Source organism: Octopus sinensis, linkage group LG18 (assembly GCF_006345805.1).
Source record: "Octopus sinensis linkage group LG18, ASM634580v1, whole genome shotgun sequence".
Classification (NCBI taxonomy): domain Eukaryota; kingdom Metazoa; phylum Mollusca; class Cephalopoda; order Octopoda; family Octopodidae; genus Octopus; species Octopus sinensis.
This window is the reverse complement of record NC_043014.1, coordinates 46,883,312-46,905,811: the sequence shown is the minus strand read 5'-3', so window position 1 is coordinate 46,905,811 and position 22,500 is coordinate 46,883,312. Positions and strand designations below refer to the sequence as shown.

General features: G+C 38.8%; 1 protein-coding gene across 1 annotated transcript in view; it reads right to left on the bottom strand.

Moving 5' to 3' along the window:
* Window positions 1-22,489, bottom strand: part of LOC115221329 (sodium channel protein 1 brain) — a 132,406-nt gene extending 109,917 nt beyond the window's left edge. The window contains exons 1-3 of the mRNA XM_036510992.1: window positions 22,449-22,489; window positions 11,316-11,382; window positions 7,340-7,593 (exon numbers count right to left, since the gene is read on the bottom strand). Of these exons, the coding sequence (XP_036366885.1) occupies window positions 7,340-7,492 (153 nt within the window). The 5' untranslated portion in view covers window positions 7,493-7,593; window positions 11,316-11,382; window positions 22,449-22,489. The remainder of the gene's footprint in view (window positions 1-7,339; window positions 7,594-11,315; window positions 11,383-22,448) is intronic.
* Window positions 22,490-22,500: the final 11 nt, after the last annotated feature.

The following is a 22,500-nucleotide window of genomic DNA, read 5'->3' as shown; positions in this document are numbered from 1 at the left end:
CACACATACACACACATACAAGCATACAGATACATATATACATACTTACATACATACATACATGAGTACCTCTGTGATGTATAAGTTCTAATGAAAAAACCCTGTTTCTCTGCTAAGGCCATCTCTTTCTCTCTCTTTCTCTCTCCACACACACACACTATGCATTCACACATAAACACACATATTCATAGATACACACACACACATGGTGTAGGCCAACTTGTGTCGTAGTACAACCACTTCTTAGAAAATTTGTAAATTTCTTAGTTGTTACCATGGAAACCTACAAATAGGGAATAACTCCCAGCCATGAGATGGCTGTCCAGTTCTAGAATTAGACAAACTTTGTTTAAGCCACTTTTTCCAAGTCCCCCTTAATTAATTAACAAGTGACCATTACACTCACTGGAAAGTGTTGCTTGGTCACTCAAAGTGCTGCCTAATCTCTTCATCACTATTTGATGCTTGATTCCCATGCTGGTATGGATTCAATGGTTCAACAAGAGCTGGTGATCGAGAGGACTGTGCCAAGCCCCACCATCTGCTTTAGATGGTTTCTACGGCTGGATGCCTTTCCTAACATCAACCACATAACAAAGAGTACTGAGTACCTTTTATGTGGCACCAGCACCAGTGAGGTCACCAAGTAACTCACAAGACTGGACCCCTTAACTGATATGGGTGGAATAGTATTTAGGGAGCTGGCTTTGTGTCAGGTGATGAAAGGTTAAAGTTTAGCTTACAAAACAAATAACCAATATTCCACATCACTTATGTAGTTAGTCTGCATTACTCCAAAAGGAGCATGACTGTTTTAATAAGGAAATTATTGTATACAGTGCTCAGGTGCACCACAACTTGTCAAAAGTGCATATAAAGCATATGCAGTAATGTACAAATGTCTGGAAAGGGAACAGCGTATGAGTCAGATACATGCTTGCGTGTGTATGGAGGGGAGAAAATCAGGTGTAGTGTTGGCGAATCTCAGGAAGCATGGAAGTTTTGAAGGATGCAGTGCTCCGAATACTAACAACTTATGCCGGCAGTTTGTTCCATGCTTCAGCAAATCTTAGCCAGAAAAAATGTTTCCTGAAGTCATGGGAGCTGTGCTGTTTTCTGACTTTGTAAACATGTCCATGGGTGTTAGACAGATGGAGTTTGAAAAGGTGCTCAGAGTTATTGTTAGTAAGATGGTTAATAATTTTATGGGTGTCTGCCAAGTCAGCTGCCAGACGTCGGAGTTTCAATGTGTCCATGCCCTGAGAAGTAAGGCGTTTAGAATATGCCAGTGAGCATGGTCTTGGGCTACCTCCTTCATTTCAGAACAAGGGAGATTGATTGCTTTCACTTCATTCTCCATGCATCCTTTCCAGGTTTCCTTAAGTTCTCCAACTTTGCTCTTTCCTTCAGGTTTCCAGTCTAATACTCGCTTTGCAATGCTGCTTAGAGGTCTTCTTAGAGCCCTGTATCTTTTCCAGAATTTCTTGATTGGTGCGAGTTTGGTTCATTTTATCCCACAGACTTCAGTTTGAAATTTTGTCCAGTTGCTTACGTGGAAGTCTGTTCCACTGTCTGCTTTGGCATGGTTTCCACTGTTGGATCTCTTTCCTAACATCAACGGAGTGTACAGGGTTCTTTTTTCATGATACCTATTTCTTTATTACCCACAAGGGGCAAAACACAGAGGGGACAAACAAGGACAGACAGGTATTAAGTCGATTACATCGACCCCAGTCCGTAACTGGTACTTAATTTATCGACCCTGAAAGGATGAAAGGCAAAGTCGACCTCATTGGAATTTGAACTCACAATGTAATGACAGACAAAATACGGCTACGCATTTCGCTCGGCATGCTAACGTTTCTGCCAGCTCACCTTTTCATGATACCTGCACTAGTGGAGTCACCAGGTAACTCACAAGACAAAACCCTTTCACAGAGTGAAAGTGCAGTATTGAGGGAGGTGGCTTTGTGCCAGGTGATGAAAAGTCAAAGCTTAGTTTGTAACAGAAGAGACCAGCAAACTAAACTGCTTATGTAGAAGTTTGAAATTACGCAATTCCAGCCGGTCAAGCCTGGTCAGATTTTTTTGCCTTCCCTTTCACCATAGCAGTTTTTTTAATACAGTGTGTTTCCATTAGGTCCCTGTATGTGAAAGTAATTAAGGTGAGTGAAGCGTGCAGAGAACTGCACTCCCCTGCTGGTGCTGTTTAAATTGCAATGAAAAAGTTTTGGTTTTAGGCTAGAAACCTGATCTTTCTCCATTGGTGAGAAATATGAAAAATAAAAATGAAGACGTCATACATACATACATGTGTACATGTATGTACATATGTACGTACATACATACATGCATACATACATACATACCAATACACACTCACAGATATACATGCATACATACATACATATAGATATACACATCTTCCATCCAACCCATGCTAGCATGGAAAACGGACGTTAAACGATGATGATGATGATGATATATACAAAGATACATACATACAGATACTCACATACACATACACATATACAGATACACACATATTCATACAGATATACACGTACACACACATACATACATTCATATGTACATACGTACATATACTTACAAATACACACATACATATGAAGATATATAAATACAGATACGTTCATGCATACACTCACATATATACACACATACATACATGCACATACAAGCATACAAATACATACATACACACATGCAAATACATACATACATACATACTCACATACATACATACATACTTACATACATCCATCCATCCATACATACATACACACATACATACATGCATACATACATACATACATAAATACATACATACATACATACATATATACTTACATACTTCCATACATACATACATACATACATACTTCCATACTTTCATCCATCCATCCATCCATCCATACATACATACACACACACACATACATACATACATACAAACATACATACACAGACACATACACAGATATAAATACCTACACATGCACACAAAAACACACACACATACAAGTATACACGCACACATATTTTTCTCCGTCTTCTCTCTCGTTTCATTCAATAACTTCCAGTTTTCACCTCAGTTGTTTTGTTCATGTAATTCATAGTCGGAAGTTAATCAGTTTTGGCTCCAGCGCTAATTCGTTACGAAATATATTTTCTTGTCATATTAGGTGTGTTGAAATTGATTGTATAATCTAAGTCTACCTTGAAGGAACATTTGTAATAACAGGTTAATTTTCAACATCATTAACAAAGCTGACATTTTTAGAAGCTATACCATTTAATATTGCTACCTCATACAAGGGGTCTCTGACTGTAAAAATACTGTAAAAAGAAGAGACAATGGTTTTCTATTCACTTAGCATTTGTGTTTGTGTCTCATTGATGTCTACACACAGTATTTGTTATACATTCAATATCTGTACAGGGAGGCAGCGAGCTGGCAGAGTCGTTAGCATGCCGGCCGGAATACTTAGCAGTATTTCGGCTGCCGTTATGTTCTGAGTTCAAATTCCGCCAAGGTCGACTTTGCCTTTCATCCTTTCAGGGTCAATTAAATAAGTACCAGTTACGCACTGGGGTCGATGTAATCGACTAAATCCATTTGTCTGTCCTTGTTTGCCCTCTCTGTGTTTAGCCCCTTGTGGGTAGTAAAGAAATAGGTATTTCGGCTGCCGTTATGTTCTGAGTTCAAATTCCGCCGAGGTTGGCTTTGCCTTTCATCCTTTCGGGGTCGATTAAATAAGTACCAGTTACGCACTGGGGTCATATAATCGACTTACTCCATTTGTCTGCCCTTGTTTGCCCTCTCTGTGTTTAGCCCCTTGTGGTAGTAAAGAAATAGGTATTTCGGCTGCCGTTATGTTCTGAGTTCAAATTCCCCGAGGTTGGCTTTGCCTTTCATCCTTTCGGGGTCGATTAAATAAGTACCAGTTACGCACTGGGGTCAATATAATCGACTTACTCCATTTGTCTGCCCTTGTTTGTCCTCTCTGTTTTAGCCCCCTTGTGGGTAGTAAAGAAATAGGTATTTCGGCTGCCGTTATGTTCTGAGTTCAAATTCCCCGAGGTTGGCTTTGCCTTTCATCCTTCGGGGTCGATTAAATAAGTACCAGTTACGCACTGGGGTCAATATAATCGACTTACTCCATTTGTCTGCCCTTGTTTGCCCTCTCTGTGTTTAGCCCCTTGTGGGTAGTAAAGAAATAGGTATTTCGGCTGCCGTTATGTTCTGAGTTCAAATTCCGCCGAGGTTGGCTTTGCCTTTCATCCTTTCGGGGTCGATTAAATAAGTACCAGTTACGCACTGGGGTCAATATAATCGACTTACTCCATTTGTCTGCCCTTGTTTGCCCTCTCTGTGTTTAGCCCCTTGTGGGTAGTAAAGAAATAGGTATTTCGGCTGCCGTTATGTTCTGAGTTCAAATTCCGCCGAGGTTGGCTTTGCCTTTCATCCTTTCGGGGTCGATTAAATAAGTACCAGTTACGCACTGGGGTCAATATAATCGACTTACTCCATTTGTCTGCCCTTGTTTGTCCTCTCTGTGTTTAGCCCCTTGTGGGTAGTAAAGAAATAGGTATTTCGCCAGCCATTACGTTCTGTGTTCAGATTCTACCGAGGTTGACTTCGCCTTTCAGCCTTTCGTGGTCGATAAATAAAGTACCAGTTACACACTGGGGTCGATATAATCGACTTAATCCCTTTGTCTGTCCTTGTTTGTCCCCTCTATATAAGAGTTAGAACTTGTGAACCGCCTGTGGACCTTTTTCTTAGGAAATGTTTGCCTGCTGCTCTAAAAGTTTTCCCCACCCCTGCCTTCATTATATGAAGATTATATTGTCACTAAGGAATCCCAAGATAACACACACACACACACATATGTATTACATGCCAGTGGCAAGCAAACGTTGTTGATGCCAGTACCCCCTGACTGGCTCCTCTGCCAGTGGCATGTTAGAAGCACCCACTACACTCTTGGAGTGGTTGGCATTAGGAAGGGCATCCAACTGTAGAAACTCTGCCAGATCAGATTGGAGTCTGGTGCAGCCGACTGGCTTGCCAGTCCTCAGTCAAACTGTCCAACCCATGCGAGCATGGAAATCAGACATTGAACAATGATGATAATATATATATATTCATGCATTTATTTTGAAAAGGGTACCAAGTTTTACACTTCTGTAAATAATGATACTAATACTAATAAGCTTAAAGCTTATAAACGATTACCGTGCATTGATTAAGGTAAATAGTGTAATATTGGGGCAAATAAGCCTTGAAGGAAAAAAGTAGGGTTTGCCGTCCACACATACACACACACACACACACACATGTCCAGTCACACTGTAAATTTGTATGTCATGTTAACATCTACCTAGTCTATCTACCTATTTCTTTACTACCCACAAGGGGCTAAACACAGAGAGGACAAACAAGGACAGACAGACTGATCAAGTCGATTATATCGACCCTAGTGCGTAACTGGTACTTAATTTATCGACCCCAAAAGGATGAAAGGTAAAGTTGACCTCGGTGGAATTTGAACTCAGAACGTAACAGCAGACAAAATACGGCTAAGCATTTTGCCTGGCGTGCTAACGATTCTACCAGTCTATCTACCTATCTATCCATCCATCAATTCATCCATCCAATCAACATCTACAGCATCTATCCATTGCAACTATGTATCCAGTCAGCCTCTATACACTGTGTCCATCCAATATACCCAGTCCATCATCTATCCATACTCTGTCCATATAATCAATATCAATACCGTGTGTCTCTATCTATCTGGTCACTTTATGCAGAGGGTGTCTATCTGTCCAGTCAACATCTACATCCTGTCTATATTTATTTGATTAATTCACACCAAATGACTATCTGGTCAATTTATACACACTGCATCTATCTATCTATCCAGTCAACATCTATGCACAAACCTTTGAACATAGTGTCTCTAACTATCTGGTCAATTTATACATCCTATGTCTTTCCAGTCAACATAAACACACTATGTCTATCTATCCAGTTAACATCTACACACTATGTCCATCTGTCTTGTCAGTTTATATACACTGTGTCTCTCTACCCTCTCAACATCTATACTCTTTGCATGTTTATCTATCTAGCCAGCATCTACACACTATCTTCTGTTAAGCATTGAAAATGGTGAATGCTCCCCAAACTTACTGCAAATGTAACTTCTGCACACTGTATCTCTATTTATCTGGTCACTTTATACACGCTGTCTCTATCTATACACTTTGTGTCTATCTATGCACACTGTGTCTATCTATACACACAGTGTTTATGTATACAAACTGTTTCTATCTATACATACTGTTTCTATGTATACACACTGTGTCTATCTGTACACACTATTTATATCTATACACACTGTGTCTATCTATATACACTGTGTCTATCTATACACATTGTGACTATTTATCTAGTCTATCAACATCTACACACTAACTTCTACACACTAACCTCTACACACAGTATCTCTATCTATCTGGTCACTTTATACAAACTAGGTCTATCTAACCTCTACACACTGTGTCTCTATCTATTTGGCCAACTTACATTCCATCTTTCCTGTTAAATCACCTTTCTTTATAGTTAAAGCAACAGATGATTCTGCTGTCCAGACCCCTGCAGTCCCTCTTACACACAGTGGCTGTGCATCCTTCTGTGTATCAGTGCATGTATATTTCAATATGTATGTGGTTAGAGCGTCGAGCTTACGATCGTGAGGTTATGAGCTCGAATCCCGGACCGGGCTGCGTGTTGTGTTCTTGAGCAAGACACTTTATTTCACGTTGCTCCAGTTCACTCAGCTGTAGAAATGAGTTGCAACGTCACAGGTGCCAAGCTGTATCGGCCCCTTTGCCTTTCCCTTGGATAACATTGGTGGCGTGGAGAGGGGAGGCTGGTATGCATGGGCGACTATTGGTCTTCCATAAAACAACCTTGCCCAGACTTGTGCCTCAGAGGGTAACTCTCTAGGTGCAAACCCATGGTCAGTGTCTGACCGAAGGGGGTCACCACCATATGTAACCCGGTTCATCTCATGCCAGCATGGAGAAAAAAGAATGTTAAATGATGATGATGATAATGATGATGATGATGATGATAAAGTGTATTTTGATGATACTTGCTCTTAGTGTTCTACCGAGTCAGAAAATTATAAATTTATTACACTAACAAATCATAAAGTTATGATAAACGAAACATAAATTTATTACATAAAAAAACCAAAATCTGTCAAAAAGTCAATGCAATCAGAAAACGTGTGATGCTTACATAATTTGCAAATTTGAGGACATGCTTCAATCCCATTGACATTCCATGATGCTCCATCGCCAAGAACAAGGTATTCAAGACAATAGTGAAAATGATGAAGACATCTGTAAATGAATCGGAAATGATATAATGGGCATATGACTGAATCCTCATCCAAGGAGTGAAACAACAGCGGCAACATTTCTTGCAACAAGAACAGTTTCGGTCATGAAGGTGAGAGTCTTCAAGATGAGAATGGTTGCATTGGTTGGTATCTGTAGAGAAAAAAGAAGAAGAAGAAAAGGTCAGCGAACAATGGGTGGCACTGGACATATGTATGTTATTATAAGGTCATTGATTTCATGTATTTATGTACAAAGTTTGTCCAAAATAACATTAATTAGTTGTGCTAGAGGGAGTTGTTATTTTAGAGGTCATCCCTTTAAATTTAGTATGGCTTGGGCGTTAGGAAGGGCATCCAGCCATAGAAACATTGCCAGATCAGACTGGGCCTGGTGCAGCCTTCTGGCTTCTCAGACCCCAGTTGAACAGTCCAACCCATGCTAGCATAGAAAGCGGACGCTAAACAATGATGATGGATGGGTCTGCAATAAAATGACCCTTTATGTGTCACTTCAGAAAATCACGAACATCATATAATCTCATTTCTCCTCTTTGATTAAAACGAGGCCTTGGGCCTATATAAGAAATGGGTACAGGCATAGTTATATAGTTAAGATGTTTGTTCTGACCTAACATGGTTTCTAGTCTACACAGCACCAGTGTCCTTCACCAAAGTCTGGGTCAGCGAAATTTGGTTGACAAAAACTGTGGAAGTGGATCAGAGAGAAGAGTTTCTATTGATGGCTTGTAGACTTAATCCATCTCCTTGTTTAATATTACCAGCACCTGAATACTCTTTGGAATTGTTAGGAAGGTCCATTTTGTTGCAAGTATTGAGGCCATACGTTTGGTGATGATAACCTCTTCCCTTCTACATTCACACAACCAGTCATGGTTGACCCCATAAAATGGCAAAGCCACTGCCAGTCCTTCCATAAGTAAAGACATGCAGCGATGTAAAGATATATATATATATATATTTCGTTTTTGGATTTGGTTTGCAAGATTCTTTATGTATATATATATATATTTATTTATATATTATTTAATTTCTATCCGAGGAATTTCTGATAGGAAATTCCTTCCATGTCTATCTAACATATAAACTCTGTAATTCCTAGTAGCAAATGAAATACATGTAATGGTGTATAAATAGTATCAATAGTTGTGATGCACCTGAGCACTGTATACAATAATTTCATTATTATATATACATATTTATTTCATTATTATATATCTATATTTATAAACAAAATGGGAAACAATTATACCAATGTGTAGAACATTCATTATATGCATACAAATGTGGAACAACAGTAGTTGTAATATTCTATTTCTGAGAAACTTCCCAAAAGGAATTTTGTGTTAAAAACACAAGGACTTCATTTAGATTCACCAGCAGTCTGAGCAAAGACCTGTATGTCTCTTTGAGCAAAGTCCTGTGTTTTTAACATACATAGGTGCAGGAGTGGCTGTGTGGTAAGTAGCTTGTTTACCAACCACATGGTTCCGGGTTCAGTCCCACTGCGTGGCACCTTGAGCAAGTGTCTTCTACTATAGCCTCAATTTCTTTTACTACCCACAAGGGGCTAAACACAGAGGGGACAAACAAGGACAGACAAACGGATTAAGTCGATTATATCGACCTCAGTGCATAACTGGTACTTATTTAATCGACCCCAAAAGGATGAAAGGTTAAGTCGACCTCGGCGGAATTTGAACTCATAACGTAACGGCAGACAAAATATGGCTACGCATTTCGCCCGGCGTGCTAACGTTTCTGCCAGCTCGCCGCCTCACTATAGCCTCAGGCCGACCAAAGCCTAGTGAGTGGATTTGGTAGACGGAAACTGAAAGAAGCCTGTTGTATATATGTATATATATATATGCGTGTGTGTGTGTTTGTCTCCCTAGCATTGCTTGACAACCGATGCTGGTGTGTCTATGTCCCCGTCACTTAGCGGTTCGGCAAAAGAGACCGATAGAATAAGTACTGGGCTTACAAAAGAATAAGTCCCGGGGTCGAGTTGCTCGATTAAAGGCGGTGCTCCAGCATGGCCGCAGTCAAAATGACTGAAACAAGTAAAAGAGTAAAAGAGTAAGTCTCTTGGAGAAGTTTCTCTGACAAGATATTAAAGCTAGTGCTGTTCCACATTTGTATACACATTGTAAATTTTAGACCACCAGTATTTTAATCTGAAGTCGTTTCAAGTGCATATATTTGTAATTTAATACTTCTCCATTCTCTGTTCCTTCCGCTGCTGCCAACAATATCAGTCTGAAATATTTCTTTGTTGGAAATTTCTAAAAAAATGTTAGTTTAAAAATAAGAATATCTTATAAAGATTTCTCATGAGTAGTTGCTCTATATTTTTTGGTTTCAATATTCTGAACAGACTAAACCTCAAAATAACCACAACTACTCCTCCTCCACCCCACCCCCCATTTATTCCACTCTTCCATCTAAGTCTGCTTTTTTCTGTTTATCACCAATCAATGAAAATATTGAAGTCAGTTGTTTTCATTTCCGCCTGTCTTCAAATAGTTTTAGTTTTGCCGTGACTGTAACAGTCAATGGCTTCTTTTAGACAAGAGAAGAAGGTTCTAGACCAAGGGCTTAGAAAACCTTTCTCATTTGAAGTATACAACATTGAATGAACAGAAATCTAATAAGGCTGCCTTTAAGAAAATTTTATTATATTTACAGATAAATGTAATTATATTTATTATGAAAACATAAATATTATTAGAGTAAGATATATATATATATATACAAATTGAGATAGGGGTTGTAAATGCAACCCTCCATGGGATAACATATATCCAATATACTGCTAGTGAAGTATATATATATCTTGTATATATATATATACAAAATAAGAAAATGGAGGAATAGATTTCTTTCAATCATCAACTTCCAGATAATACCAATTCATATTGGTATATTGGATATATGATATCCCATAGTGGGTTACACTCATAACCCCTATCTCACTTTGTACTTTTATATATATATATATATATATATATATTATGTATATATATATATTTCATTTTTGGATTTGGTTTGCAAGATCCTTTATTTGAGTTTGTGTGTTGAAGCATATTCGTTTGTGTTTCGGGAGAGTCATTTTCTTTTTGTGCCTTATAATTTAACGCACTCACCGGTAAAATTTCCACTTATTCCTTATTTTTATTTTCCTAAAATTTTCGTTGCATCTTGCAGCCTTTAGCAAGACTATTTGAAAAGGTTGCAAGACGCAATGAAAATTTTAGGAAAATAAAAATAAGGAATAAGTGGAAATTTTACCTGTGAGTGTGTTAAATTATAAGGCACAAAAAGAAAATGACTCTTGCCAGACACAGGAGTATATATATATATATATATATAATATATATATATATATACACACACTATATATATAATATATATATATATATATGTGTGTGTGTGTATATATGTTTATATATACATAATTATATATATATATATATAATTTAATTTCTATCCGAGGAATTTCTGATAGGAAATTCCTTCCATGTCTATCTAACATATAGACTCTGTAATTCCAAGTAGCAAATGAAATACGTGTAATGGGGTATAAATAGTATCAATGTATATTCCAACTTCATATTTTCTTTTACACACACACACACACATAGACACCTATATATATCGACACACACACACACACATAGACACTGATATATATAGACACACACACATATATAGAGACACACACTTATACACAGACACACACAAACATGCACACACACATATAGACACACACAGACACATATATGTAGACACACGCACACATAGACATACAGACATATATAGACACACACACATATATGAGATACATCAACTGACCTCCTTCCGACACTGTCAAAGTGTTTCGTCTTTCTTGTTCCTTTAAAATCTGCTCTCGGGCTGTAGCCTGAAAATATTACATAGATTATTAAACATTGCATGCTACAACAAAATATTATATAGAAAGAGTACACAGTATTGGAAACATGTCATATCTCGATCATATATCATGTCAATATTGCTAACATGTGATAACTCATAAATATATACTGCTATCAGTATAAAACTACTTAAATAAAATATGCTATTATATAGATAGAAGTACAACATAGATTACAGCTACTTGTCATGTCACTGTTTTTCATAAATGTAGATGTCTGTCTTTGTATATATGTGTATGATGTTTGGATATTAGGGCAAATGTTTTTCTATTGTGACCTTCCCTGTATTAACAATGTATTACATTAAGCTCTTGTTGACCGTTCCCTATTTGATAAATAGTAGAGAGAATACAGCAAATCTCTGTGGTCCCCTGGTCTGTTTCCTTGCAACCCTACTTTCGTTTCTGCTGAATAATAGACAATTTATGATGAACACAGCATAAATCTACAGAAAGAATTCAGACTGTGATGACGACTGCGGAAATCAATGACTGAAGACAGAAGAGGAAGACATGTAGAAGAGACAGAAAAGGAGGATGGAGAAGAAAACAAAACTAAGAAGGGAGAAGAGGAAGAGGTGATGACTGAGGAGAAAAAGTATGACAAAACAGTCGCTTATAATTAAAGAGAGAAGTGAGATGCTGAAGGATTGACCGAGAAGGAAAAGACAAGACAGTTGCTGATAATTAAAGAAAGTAGTTTAACTGGTGGTGTTTTCTGTGATAATACTTAACTCTGTTTTAATGTAGAGATTATGTGCTGAAAGCTGCACCAAGTAAATGAGACACACTCGTAAAAATAAAGCAGAAACAATTCGCTTGTTTTGTTTCCTTTTTTTAAAAAAAAATTTTACATCCATTTTATTTGTTTGTTGCACAAATTGGACAGGTTTGCTAATAACTCTGTTGTTGCCTGTGATGTTGTTGTTGTTGCTTGTGATGATGAAGTTGTTGTTGTTGTTGTTACTTGTGATGATGTGGTTGTCTGATATGATGTTCTTGTTAGGTGGAGTGCAACGGTGTTGCTAGGTGGACTCTATCAGCACCTGGGTGTGCTGATTCTCCTGACTTCTAGATGAAGCCCGACAAAATCTTGTATAGAGCAGTTGCAGTTGTGATGAGGGTCTCCCCAGAAGAGTATTGTCAGTAACAGGAATACTGTAGCTCTGCTGGAGTATCTTAACCCTTTAGCATTTAAACTGGCCAAATCTGGCCAAAATATTCCACCAGCTTTATAATAATAATATAATAATGAAATTATTGTATTCAGTGTTCAAGTGCACCACAACTAGTCAAAAGTGCGTATAAAGCATATGCAGTAATGTACAAATGTCTGGAAAGCGAACAGTGTATGAGTTAGATACATGCTTGCGTGTGTATGGAGAGGAGAAAATCAGGTGTAGTGTTGGCAAATCTCAGGAAGCATGAAAGTTTTGAAGGATGCAGTGCTCCGACAACTAACAACTGATGCTGGCAGTTTGTTCCATGCTTCAGCAACTCTCAGCGTGAAAATGGGAGCTGTGCTGTTTTCTGACTTTGTAAATATGTCCACGGGTGTTAGATGGGTGGAGTTATGTCCAAAATTACTAAATCTGACCCACTTACACCTACCCTACAATGTCATTCTAAAAGTAAATAACCACAACATCTAATTCTTGAAGCTATAAAATTATTTATGATTAATTTAAAACAATGTGAATAAATAAGTATTATATTTGATCGAATAATATGAATACTAAAGGGTTAATCATGACCCACATGGTTTCTCTCCTTGTTGCAAGGAACATCAGACTGAAGGTCTTGAAGAACAGTGATGGGGAGTACATGACAGACAGGCCATTCTAGAATATTCTGTAGGTGTGAGATCTATTGCCATAGTTACCACAGGACAACAGGAGTGGGTTGTGTTTTGAAATTGTCTCAAATCTCACAATTATTTTAGAGTTTGGGGTTTGAGTGTCTGAATCTGGAAATGAGTGATGCAGGAGAATTGGAATTCATCCGAAAGTATATTTATAGAATATGAACTGTTGAGAGTGGGAGCTTCCTAGAATGATTAAAAGCCCCCAGCAGAATAGCTAACCTTTCCGGCATCAACAGAGGCCCTATTAAGGGCTAAGCTATATTTCTAGTTTAGCATAAGGAATGAGAGTATAAAGAAGAGCAGAATGAAATAATGAATAGTTTCCATTTAATTTATATTAGAATATAGTTTATCAGCCCCAGACTGTGGTAAAGTGAAGTTGACCTCAAAAGGATTTGAACTTTAAACCACAAACTTAGTTCTTTCTACACCAGTTCTGCAGCAGCAGTTAACTCTTTAGCATTTAAACTGGCCATATCCAGCCAGAATATCCTATGTGCTTTATGTTCAAAACCATCTGGATCTTGCCTCTCACACATCATCTACAATGTCATTCTAAAAATAAACAATCGTCATCAAAATCTCAAAGCCATGAGATAATGCATGATGAATTCTAAACAATATTCTCTTTCACTTGTTTCTGTCATTTGACTGCGGCCATGCTGGAGCACCACCTTTAGTCGAGCAAATCGACCCCAGGACTTATTGTAAGCCTAGTACTTATTCTATCAGGCTCCTTTTACCGAAATGCTAAGTTACATGAACGTAAACACATCAGCATCGGTTGTCAAGCGATGTTGGTGGGACAAACACAGACACGCAAACATATACACACACATACATATATATATATATATATATATACATACATATATATGATGGGTTTCTTTCAGTTTCCGTCTACCAAATCCACTCACAAGGCTTTGGTTGGCCTGAGGCTATAGTAGAAGATACTTGCCCAAGGTGCCACGCAGTGGGACTGAACCCGGAACCATGTGGCTCGTAAGCAAGCAACTTACCACACAGCCACTCCTACGCCTATGAATAAATAAGTGTTGTGTTTCACTCTTGTAGGACAAATGTTGAATGTTCGGAACTGCAAGTTACACAGCTCAACTTTTCGGGAAGCACACTGTACTGTTCTTAGTAGCATTCTCCCGTCATGATTTCCACGTGGTTGCACAAGACTTCCTTTGAGAGTTCTATATACATATCAGGATACCAAATCAGCAACCCAATGCAACTGTCACAATAAGCATTACATTTGACAGAGTAATCTGAAGACTAAAGGGTTAATGACAATATCAATAAATCAATGATTGATTATTGCTACATTTGATTGGAGGTGGGGTAAGAGGAGAAGAGGCTGTGTCTTCATTGTCACCGTCACCATCACTTTCATCATCATCACCATTGTCCTTGCTGTCACCACCGCCATTGCCATCATCACCACAAATCAATTAGAGAAGATTTTTTATGTGGTCATTGTGAAGGTGCATGGCTTAGTGGTTAGGGTATTTGGCTCACAATTGCAAGGTCGTGAGTTCAATCCCTGGTGACGTGTTGTGTCCTTGAGCAAGACACTTCATTTCATGTTGCTCCACTCCACTCAGTTGGCAAAAATGGATTGTACTTATAATTCAAAGGTCCAGTATGCTGGATCTCCCTGAGAACTACATTAACCATTTAGTGTTTAAACCGGCCATATCGGTGGATGCATGCAGTTGTCGAGTGGTACCCGCGTGAGCGGAAAAGATCACCCGGAAGACCTCCACGACGGTGGAGTTACAATTTCAGGAGGACGATTGGGATCACCTGGATGAGAAAGGTGCGATCCAGAGAGGAGTGGACAGCGTGCTGTGACCAGCGGTGTCAAATGGACGCCTGACGGACTGGTCAGTCAAGGTGATATCCGGCCCAAATATTCTACATGTTTTATATTCAAACTGGTTAGGTGTGTCTATTTAATCATGGTTGACCTGTGGCCAAACAACAACGACGATGATGACTTTGACGACGACTTTGACAACTTTGATGATGATTTTGACGGCTTTGACGACGACGACTTTGACGACGACGACTTTGACGACGACGACTTTGACGACAACGACGACTTTGACGACGACGACTTTGACGACGACGACTTTGACGACGACGACTTTGACGACGACGACTTTGACGACGACGACTTTGACGACGACGACTTTGACGACGACGACTTTGACGACGACGACTTTGACGACGACGACTTTGACGACTTTGATGACTTTGATGACTTTGACGACTTTGATGACTTTGACGACTTTGATGACTTTGACGATGACGACTTTGATGACGACTTTGACGACGACGACATTATCATCATCAATAGCAACACATTTTTCTTGTCAGTATTTTCATGACATGAAGGGCTAAATGGCTTTGTAACCCAACATGTTTTCATGTATCCCATTCTTCCCTCATCTCTTCTGCTGTCAGTCAATGTTCTAATACTTTCAGTTCTTACTTAAACTATTACCAAATACATCTTTGATCCATCTTTCACCACTCACTCCCTCCTTCCCTCAACCTAACGTGTTTCATTCAGTGAGGGAACATAAAACCAATGTTGTACTGTCAGTCAGAGGCCATTGACAGTAACATCTCTCGCTCTCCCCACCTCTCTCTCTAATATGTCTTGTCTCTTCACAAACATCTAGCTAAACACCTGTCACAATCACAGTGTTAATGAACAATCTTGTTACAGATTAAGAGAGGGACACCTCTGATACAATAACCATAACCATGTCGGTGAGCTGGCAGAAATGTTAGCATGCCGGGCGAAATGCGTAGCTGTATTTCGTCTGCCGTTACGTTCTAGGTTCAAATTCCGCCGAAGTCGACTTTGGCTTTCATCCTTTCGGGGTCGATTAATTAAGTACCAGTTACGCACTGGGGTCGATGTAATCCACTTAATCCGTTTGTCTGTCCTTGTTTGTCCCTTCTATGTTTAGCCCCTTGTGGGTAGTAAAGAAATACATAACTATGTTGGAATAGTTAATCCTTCATCTTCTACCTTTTACTCGTTTCAGTCATTGGACTACGGCCGTGCTAGGTTTGGTCAAACAGATCAATCCAAGTATATATTTATTTTTTTAAAGCCTGGTACTTATTCTAGTGGTCACTTTTTCTCAGACTACTGAGTTACAGGGATGTAAACAAACCAGCACCCATTGTCAAGTGATGGTGAGGGACTAATACAAAGATGCACGCACAGATATCGACTATAATAGCACTCTTGTGTTTTTCTCCGTCACAACACATGAATGAGAAAGGAAGGGGTGATAGATGAATAAAGAAGGAAGAGGTAATGGCAGACTGGTAGTGGGAGTGTTTCAGCTCTGTGTGAGTATATGTGTGTATGTGTGTGTAAAAGATAAGTATGTGAATGTTTGTATGTGGGAACTAGCGTTCTTTCAGTAAGAAATGAGGTGCAGGAGTGGCTGTGTGGTAAGTAGCTTGTTTACCAACCATATGGTTCCGAGTTCAGTCCCACTGCATGGCACCTTAGGCAAGTGTCTTCTACTATAGCCTTGGGCCGACCAAAGCCTTGTGAGTGGATTTGGTAGACGGAAACTGAAAAGAAGCCCGTCGTATATATGTATATATATATATATATATATGCATGTGTGTGTTTGTGTGTCTGCGTTTGTCCCCCTCGCATTGCTCGACAACTAATGCTGGTGTGTTTATGTCCCCGTTACATTAGTGGTTCAGCAAATGAGACCGATAAAATAAGTACTGGGCTTACAAAAGAATAAGTCCCGGGGTCGATTTGCTCGATTAAAGGTGGTGCTCCAGCATGGCTGCAATCAAATGACTGAAAAGAGTAAAAGAGAGAGAGAGTAAAGAGATGCCCACTCTCAAAAGACAACCACTGGATAACATTGACAAGCGTATGAATTTAAATTACCAGCCATATTTATATATAAAATACTACAATTAGCCGTCATTTTTGATGGCACAGGGCCAGCTAGTATATTTATATATATACGACAGACTTTTCTCAGTTGCTGCCTACCAAATTCTTTCATAAGGTTTTGGTTGTCCTGGGGCTATAGTAAAAGACACTTGCTCAAGGTTCCACACAATGGGACTGAACCTGTAACCACATGGTTGGGAAGCAAACTTCTTACCTCACAGCCATACCTGCACCTATGTTAACTTATTGTACAATATATTAAAAAGCTGGGCCAGACAATTTAGCGATAAAACTTTTAGACAATAGAAAATCTGTCTTGCCACAAAATATAAATGCTGCCCTGTCACCAAAAAAGTGAACAATGTTACTATGAAACAGCTGTATAACAAACATGTAAAAAAACATCACCTTGTAAAATATAGTTTCTTTTATAGTAAAACAACTTAATCTTTTTTTTTTCTACTCTAGGCACAAGGCCTGAAATTTTTGGGGAGGTGGGGGCCAGTTGATTAGATCAACCCCAGTATGCAACTGGTACTTAATTTATCAACCCCGCAAGGATGAAAGGCAAAGTCGACCTTGGTGTAATTTGAACTCAGAATGTAAAGACAGACGAAATACCGCTAAGCATTTCACCTGGTGTGCTAACATTTCTGCCAGCTTGTTGTCTTAAAACAATTTAATCGTGTCATAAAACATAATAGAGTCAACCATGTTACATATATATATATATATACACATATACACATATATATATATTTATATATACATACATATACATATACATATATATACATATATATATATATATATATATATATATATATATATACATATATATATATATATATATATATATATATATATATATATATATATATATATGATGATGATGATGATGATATTGTTATATTTCGGAATGGTCATATTGCCAGTTTAGCCAATAAAAACACACGCACTATATATTTGGTGTTATTTTGCTTCAGTGATATTTATTTTTTACATTAATCTTAATCTTATTTCGGCCAAAGTTCTTTCGTCACACTCCTGTGACCGCATCAGTGGTCCTTTGTTTTCTCACTTATTTGTGTCTCTCCTTACTAACCGTCAGCCATTAGTTAGTAAGGAGAGACACAAATAAGTGAGAAGAAAACAAAGGACCACTGATGCGGTCACAGGAGTGTGACGAAAGAACTTTGGCCGAAATAAGATTAAGATTAATGCAAAAAATAAATATCACTGAAGCAAAATAACACCAAATATATAGTGCGTGTGTTTTTATTGGCTAAACTGGCAATATGATCATTCCGAAATATAACAATATCTGTTTCAACACATGACTTCACATAAAAAATCTTGCACAACAAATATTTAAACGTATATATATATATATATATATACATATCTTTGTCACAAAACATTGTTTGTAACAAAATATGACGAGTGCATTGTTACAAAAACATGATGGTGTGTCATATTACATGAAGGCAATCCTGTCACAAAATGTAAATACGATTTCATTCAAATTGCAATATGATGTAACTCTCTTGCAAGTAAGTCCATCTTACTCATGGATAAAAGAGAAAGCAAGTGTTCTGAAGCAAGTAAGCTGTCATAGTTAAATACAACACACAACATCATTATACATGAAGCAGATATGTTTGGAGCATAGAAAATTGCAGGGTTATACATGAAGTAGGCACAGTCAAATAAAAAGCTTACATGGTTAAATATATGTAGAAAACATTGTCAAACATGAAGCAGAATATTGTATATACAAGGGTAGCATATAAATATTATAGAACTAAGTCAGTTAAGCACTAAGAAGGAGCTGAACATGTAGCTGAACATGGGTAAACATTGACAGTAGAAAGGGGTTGGGGCGGTGACGATAAAAAAAAAAAAACCATGTGACAGAACATGGAAAAGCAGTTACACTTTAGCAACAATTTAAACATGGACAAATTGAAGCATGGTATTGTTAATCATGGATTGAGTTGTGAATAAACATGGAACAGGCTATTAGCAGATTTAGTGGAGAATGTAGTTGGATGTGTTGAAGCATAGAGAAGAAGCAAGTTAAACATGATGGAACATGATGTAGGTCTAGTAACATGTAGACCAAATAGTGAAGTAAGTTGGGATTAAACATATGACAGAGATGGATAATAAAAGAGCAGGTATATTTATACATGATCCAGGGATGATTGATAATTAAAGAGGAAGCAGGCATTTTTACACATGCAGCAGAGATGGTTGATAAGTAATAAAAGAGCAGATATTTTTTATACATGTGGCAGAGATGGTTAAACATGTTATATGAATATGGAACTTATTTGATGCGAGAAGGAGAAAAAAATGGTTAAAGATATCTCAAGCTCTCTGTCCAGAGCTAGGACAAAACACTACAATAAATTGGGATTGAAAGGTCCACAGCTAAAGCCCAAAGGAAGCAGACATTTTATTATGTAAGGTCCCACATGAACCTGTATTATAGCGAGGAAGCAGTTCCTTCTTTCTGCATTACTTAAGATACCATCAACAACAAAAGCTGTTGATTCTGGTGTTCCAGTATTGCTACAGCCTATTGGCTGGAACTATTTACGGGGTAAGAACATGGATAAGACAGAGTTAAAAGGGGGAGAAAATGCAATGTAAATAAACAAGCTTGAACACAACAGGCCATATTGAGCAGATCAGCAGGGTTGTAGCATCAGACATAGAACAGGTAAGGTGAAATATGGAGCCATGATGTGAAACATGGAGCAATGAGGTGAGACAGGAAGCAAGGAGGCTGAACATGTAGCAAGGGGCTGAACATGTAGCAAGGAGGCTGAACATGTAGCAAGGAAGTTAAATATGGGACTGTTGATGGTTGATGAGATGATTTGTATAAGACAAGCATAAAGCATACATGTTGACATAATGAAGATGATGAAGGGCTGAAGTACATGCTTGTGGAGTTGAACATGCATGTAGCACAGCAGAGAGCAAGCATATTTGATAAAACATGTAGCAGTTGTTAATGAAGCAGTGACTAAACATGGCGATGGAATATAGAGTAGGGATTCTCAAGCACGGCAGCTGTAAACATGGAGCAATATATTGAAACAATGACGGAAACCAAATGAGGTCTTTAGAGAGTTACGACCCTTGCTATAGAGCTCTCCTCACTCTAAGTGTTTGGTTGTTATGGAGACAGTAAATAATCAAAAAATCTCAAAATAACTCAACAAAAGTAGAAAAAAGAAACAATGAAACAACAAAAATGAATGAAAAATAAGAAACTGCTGGGTTTATATGGGATACACTGAGGGGTAACATGTTGATGGGATACAATGTGGGGGTTAACATGTGGTGGAAGCAAGGGTGTTGGTGGTGGTGGTGGTGAAACAGTGAACAACAGATGAAGTAGTGGTGGTGGTTGTTGAGGGCGGTGGTGGTGCTGAGTGGTTGTTGAGGTGGTGACAATAGTGAAAGTGGTGATAGTTACTGAGGTGGTGGTGGTAGTGGTGTGGTGGGTGTTGCTATGGCAGTGGTATGTGTCTGATGAGGTACTGGTGGTTGTTGCTATGGCAGTGGTATATGTCTGTTGAGGTAGTGGTGGTAGTAGTTGTGGTTGTTGAGATGGTGGCAGTAGTGGTAGTGATGGCAGTGGTGATTGTTGAAGTGGTGGTGATGTGATGGTTGTTGTGACTGGTGGTATATGACTGTTGAAGTGGTGAAATGATGGTGGATATAGTTGAAGTAGTGGTGGTGGAGATAGTGGTGGCAATGATGGTGGTGGTGGTGATAGTGGTGATGACAGTGACGGTGGTGGTGGTGGTGGTAGTGGTGGTAGTGGTGGTGGTGGTGGAGGTGGTGGTGATGGTGGTGGTGGTGATGGTGGTGGTGGTGATGGTGGTGGTGGTGATGGTGGTGGTGGTGATGGTGGTGGTGGTGGTGGTGATGGTGGTGGTGGTGGTGGTGGTGGTAGGTGAAGTGGAGTTAGCATTGTGGTAATAAATGGAAACATGGATCATCGGGATGACTGGATAATTAACAATATGGAGGGAAAAAAGCATATTGATGAGAGGGAGATAGATAGATAGATAGATAGTGAGAGAGAGAGAGAGAGAGAGAAAAACAAAGAGAGAGAGAGAGAGAGAGAGAGAGTGAAGGATTATAGGGATATACATTTGTGCCGCCCCCATCTAATCATTTGTGACCCCTCTTTAGTCAAAAGATCATACTTGCCTCATTTCTTCCCACACAGCATCTGTACATCTTCCACATTAAATTCCTCATGTCACAATAACATGTAGCATTATACAACTTTCACCATATTTTCCTGCATACAACTCAACAAAGTATATAGCGTAAGCATCATTCAAACATCATCATCATCATCGTTTAATGTCCACCTTCCATGCTGGCATGGGTGGGACGGTTTGACAAGAGCTGGCCAGGCGGAAGCTTGCACCAGACTTCTGTAACTGTTCTGGCAGGACTTTTACAGCTGGATGCCCTTCCAAACACCTACAACTTTACAGTGTGGACTGTGTGCTTTTAAGTGGCACCTGCACTGACAGGGTCACCAAGTACTTGCAAGACAAAACAAACGTCATCAGTATTTTCCAAATCCAGTTGCATTTCACATAGAGCTCTTGGTTCTCAAAGGTTGTCTTGGTGCATAAGTCAACCTCTTTTATTTTTGGCTATGAAAATCAATATCAAAATGGCTGACGTGGCAGATGACAGTACCACCTGATTGGCATTCGTTCCAGTGGAGCATTAAAAGCACATCTGAGCGTGGAGTGTAACCAGCCCACTTATGAGTATCCACTATTCATTGGACAATAAACTTTGCTTGCGGAGACCTATTGAGGCAAGTGAAATCAAATCAAAATCACTGACGTGGCCGATGACAGTACTGCCTGATTGGATTCTACTCTGCTGCGCAAAACTCTCATGAATTATCTCTGGATTGTACTTGGTACAATGTTCTTTCTGGACAAATACATCACACAATCACATACATGTATTTCTTCTATACAGACAGACAGAGCTAGAGAGAGGAAAGAGAGAGAAAGATAGGGATAAATACTAACAGCGAAGGAGCGAGAAAGAGAGAAGAGAGAGAGAGAGAAAGAGAGAGAGACTGAGGTACAGGGAGGATACAAACGCAAATCATGAGGAAGGACCACCAGAAAATAATGAATGATTTACCCCTGGGTTAACATTGGCCGTTTGGGGTAACAGGCGCCGGGTCCACTGAAAT